Source organism: Camellia sinensis, chromosome 13, assembly GCF_055761805.1.
Source record: "Camellia sinensis isolate YWXY chromosome 13, ASM5576180v1, whole genome shotgun sequence".
In the NCBI taxonomy this organism is placed as follows: domain Eukaryota; kingdom Viridiplantae; phylum Streptophyta; class Magnoliopsida; order Ericales; family Theaceae; genus Camellia; species Camellia sinensis.
In genome coordinates, this window is record NC_138973.1 from 9,906,329 (window position 1) to 9,910,881 (window position 4,553).

Below are 4,553 nucleotides of genomic sequence, written 5' to 3' on the forward strand. Positions count from 1 at the left end.
TAAAAATTTGAGAATTATTAAAACATGAAGGTAGCGCTAGAATCTATGAATTTATTGGAAAAAAAAAAAAAAAAAAAAAAACTAAACTTGATCAAGGACCCTATATTCATCCACAATTTTCATCCTAAAACATCCTCAATCATAAAGATTTACTAAACTCAAATGTTACAACAGCTAAACTTAACAGTAAAAAAGAAACATATGCTAATATATGGTATGAACATCGAGTATTTTTCTCAATCTTTTATTTCCCATCTTCTCCACCTACTATTCCATTCCGTTTAATTCCATTCATTTGTCTGTAGCTCTACCTAAAATCAAGTTCTAATCCATACTTAACATATTCGCAACCTCCACTATTAGGTCATCCATCAACAATTTCTCAATTTCCATACCTATCGCGTCCACGCCATCCCCAGAATCGAGCCACTGCATCTTACTATCCAACACCTTCTCTGTCACGTCCTCATGCATGCTCTTCTCTTCACTTGCTAACAACTTATGCAGCTCGTAACCAATCCCATGTTTCTGCCTTGTAAGGCCCACCTTCCCTATTGGCTGCTTGACCCACGGGAGTGGGTCGACAAACTGATAGAACATTTCAAAAAGCAAGTAATTAATGCGGTCAAACAGGAGCTTCCTTTCAAACCTCAGTGACGTTGTCTCATTGGAATACTTCTTCTCGACGTTGTCAAATAAACAAGGGTCCAAAGGGCAATCAAGAGAGTACCATGTTGACACGAAAGTGTCGGGGTCAGCATCATCATATCTAGCGTAGATTAGCACATCAGCTAGATAGATAGATTCCCAACTCTCATCATTAAATACTTCATTATCCTTGGAGACCGAGACAAATCTTGGCCAATATCTTTGTCACTTGGTGTAAGCATTAGTCCATCTGCATTTGCTCCAGACTCCATCTTGAGTAGCTTAAGCTGCATTGGAAGCCCTACCAGTAACAAAGAACAAAAAGAGAAATTAAAGTAGAGTAGTTAAACTATAGTTTATCATACAATGACTGATGTAGTATATGGAATTTATCGTACAATGACCGATGTAGTATATGGAATGGACTTGATCTATGCTTATTAAAAGCCAAAAAAATGTGAGATCAAAAATTGACTTAGCTTACAAAGATTCATGTACCCTAATCCAAGATAAATGGTATAAAGCTAGTGAATCATACCATTTTGGGCTAGATTCTATGTTGCTTACACTATACTACTCATTAAAAGTCAGAAGGGTATTTCATTAACTGTATAAGATAAATGCTAACCCATTGCACCTATAGCATGTGTATAACTGTATGATGTCCCAATATTGCAATGAATTTTTTGTTATCATTTGTTAACATCATGGCTTTTGTATATGGGCCTAGCCAACACAACCTACAGAACAAATTAGATGCAATGACCATAATTCCAACAGTTCCAACACACTAGTAAATGAATAAAAAGTTTTTGTTTGGGTTACCATGAAGATCAACATTGACTCTCTCAAAGCATTCTGAACCAGGTGATATTACGTTCACATCTTCCATAAATAGAGCTTCCAAAACTGAAACTCGACTCGGATGATCAGCCTTCTTTGAGCTTGTTGGAAATTATGGTTCAGGTACTGGACACGACAGCTAAATCGTCTCTTCTTCAGATGGCCCAATTTGAGGTACCTGGGACATCATAAATGAATAAGAAGAATATCTTCAAATGAAAAAAGAAACATCGTTAATTTAATTATATTCACTGGAAGTATTTTGCAAGAATTTAATGTATGTATAATGCATTTATCGATGATAATGTAAAATAGAAAGAACTATCGAACAATTAAGAATCTCCAAATAAATATTTATATTATGCACCATCAATTGTCTACAAGTTTCTAGAAAATCAATCCATTTCTAGCAAAATCAAGCCTCCTAAAAAGAAGCAAGTGATGAATAGATGAAGATATAGAACAAACTGATTCTAGTTTAGGAGAGGGCAGGGAGCTAGAAAAAGTAAAAATACATAAAGTTGCGATTACACATTTGTATGTGCATACAAATGCGATTCCATACTTGTTCAGTCTGTGTGGGTCCTCGTATGTCAATATATATACAAAGACCAAACTAGGATTGACAGATATGTTAAAACACATTTTGGATATAATTGACAGAGTACCACAGAAACAATTACAAAAACCATAAGGAATGGAGAGTTTTGAATCAACTGAAAAAGAAAGAAAATAAAATAAAACAGAAGATAAACAGTTAGCAACAGGATAAAAATATTCTGAACTCTAAAGCTTTCTCAACACTACATTTTTTTTCCATCAAATTTTAAAATTAAAAATAAATGAACTCCTGCAATGTCCCACTTTCTGATAAATTCTATGGTGGATAAACAGTTACAAAAAGTCAAACCACCAATATCATGCAATCAACCCACTCTTGTAAGAAAGGAAACATTAGGTTTGGTTAAGATGTGGATTCAAAATGCTAATAAGGATCTACAATATAAAATACCAAGAGAAAGAAAAGATACAGTAGTCCGTTAATGTACAAATCACACTAATACTCATACTTCCAAACTCAAAATACTTCTCAAAATGTTTATGACTCTAGATACTTTCTATATCATGTACTGTATCAATGCTTTTGATCTTATGATACACGTTAACGTCAAAATATATAAAAACAGAAACAAACATAAAAGTAAATCAAAATATATAAACATATGTGCAAAAAAAAAAATTAATGATTAGATAGTGATATACAGAGCAAATGTGAATGTACAAATCACACTGAAACTGCTTTCCAAACTTAAAAATACTTCTCAAAATGTTTGCAACTATGTGGGACTTTCTATATCATGCACCGTATCAATGCTTTTGACCTTATGATACACATTAACCTCAAAATATATAAAAATACAAACAAACATAAAAGTAAATCAAAATATATAAACATATGTGCAAAAAATTTAATTATTAGATAGCGATATACAGAGCAATAATGTGTTACACTCATGCATAATATATGAAGCCAGTATTGACTTATTCAATCTGATAATATAAGTTAACTACTTAGTCCATGCACAATAATTAGTGCGGGACAAAATTTGATAATTGTAGGAATTCAAAAACGATATTTGTGTTATAGTAAACAGGCACGGAAATTAACAAAAATGAAGCTAGTATGTGCTTGCACTCAACAATTATACAGAATAATGTAAATGGTTGAAATGAATATATATATATATATATATATATATATATATATATATATATATATATATATATATATAAGAGCAATTATTAAATTCCAAGCAACATGAGAAAAATGTGGCGTTAAATTCCAAGAAATGTAGAGAGATATAGATGCAAAGGAGGGCAAGGAAAGCATCAACTGGCAGACCTGAACTGCCCTACCCTATTAAGATAGGAATGAGATAAGGTTAAGTGGGGTACGCTTGGGAATAACAGAAGCTGAGTTAAATTGGATTTGGAGTGGGTACAGGTTTGGAATGCAAGCTTGCTAGAGAATATTTTAAACACTACTATTAACTTAGTGGCTTTGCATAGATAAGATATCAAGCAAGGACACACGCAATTCCACAAAAGAACTGGTGGTTTTCAATTTGGCCAAGTCAATGTGGATGAGTATTATAACATGACGCAAAATGACATGAGGCAACCTCGATTGAACATAACAATAACGACACAAATAACACAAGATAATTAGATGATTACATAACCATCCATCTTAGAGGAAAATGCACTCTAGTGTGTATTGTAAAAGGAAAGTTTATTATAATAGGAATCGGGAACTTTATATTTAAAATAAAATAAAAAATGTCAAAATCATTAAAAAAAAAATTAAATAAAATTAGGGGAAGAACCATATAGGTTTATTCAGTTACATAAGGTTAGTCATAATGAGCTTGCATGTGACAAATTTACCAATCCAAAGCAATCCAAAAAAATTTCCTATTTATTTCCTGAATGTTTTCTTTACAAGGAAAAAATCAAATATAATGACTAAAATTTAGAATAGGTTTTCGCCAAATAAAATGAAGAAAAAGATCCACAATACTCCTAGAAATTTTTCTTCTAATAGTGTGATCTATCCAAGCCTACCCTAAACATACCACATTTAAGAGCATGTGCAACATGTTCCAATCAACGTTCCTTGTACTGAACCAATCTGCATTCCAAGCAACATAGTACTAACCATATTTTCAGTTTAGTTATTGTGTCTTCATCTGAGCATCAACCAAAGGCTTTAGTAGGCTAAAACAATGGAGTGAAGAAGTAAATATATATATAAAAAAATATGAATATTTTAAAAAAATGGGGGGGGAGAAAGAAAGAAAGCAATTTCAATAACGTCATGACGCACTACATTGCCGCCTTATGATAAAATCCTCCCACCAATCTTATTAGATTGTTGAGAAAATTGATTCCAAGCACATAGCCTCAAGATATAATGAAGTCTACTAATGTCTAACTGCATCTTACATCATCACATAAAAACCTGCCTAAAAACAGGCATGCCACTTGTTGTGATAAATAGA

General features: G+C 32.5%; 1 protein-coding gene across 1 annotated transcript; it reads right to left on the reverse strand.

Moving 5' to 3' along the window:
* Positions 1–324: 324 nt before the first annotated feature.
* On the reverse strand, positions 325–1,540 carry LOC145805202 (uncharacterized). The gene is made up of 3 exons (XM_082900264.1): positions 1,474–1,540; positions 829–949; positions 325–769 (listed from the first exon to the last, which is right to left on the reverse strand). The coding sequence occupies exons 1-3, from the start codon at positions 1,538–1,540 to the stop codon at positions 325–327; spliced, it is 633 nt and encodes a 210-aa protein (XP_082756390.1).
* Between the last annotated feature and the right edge of the window lie 3,013 nt (positions 1,541–4,553).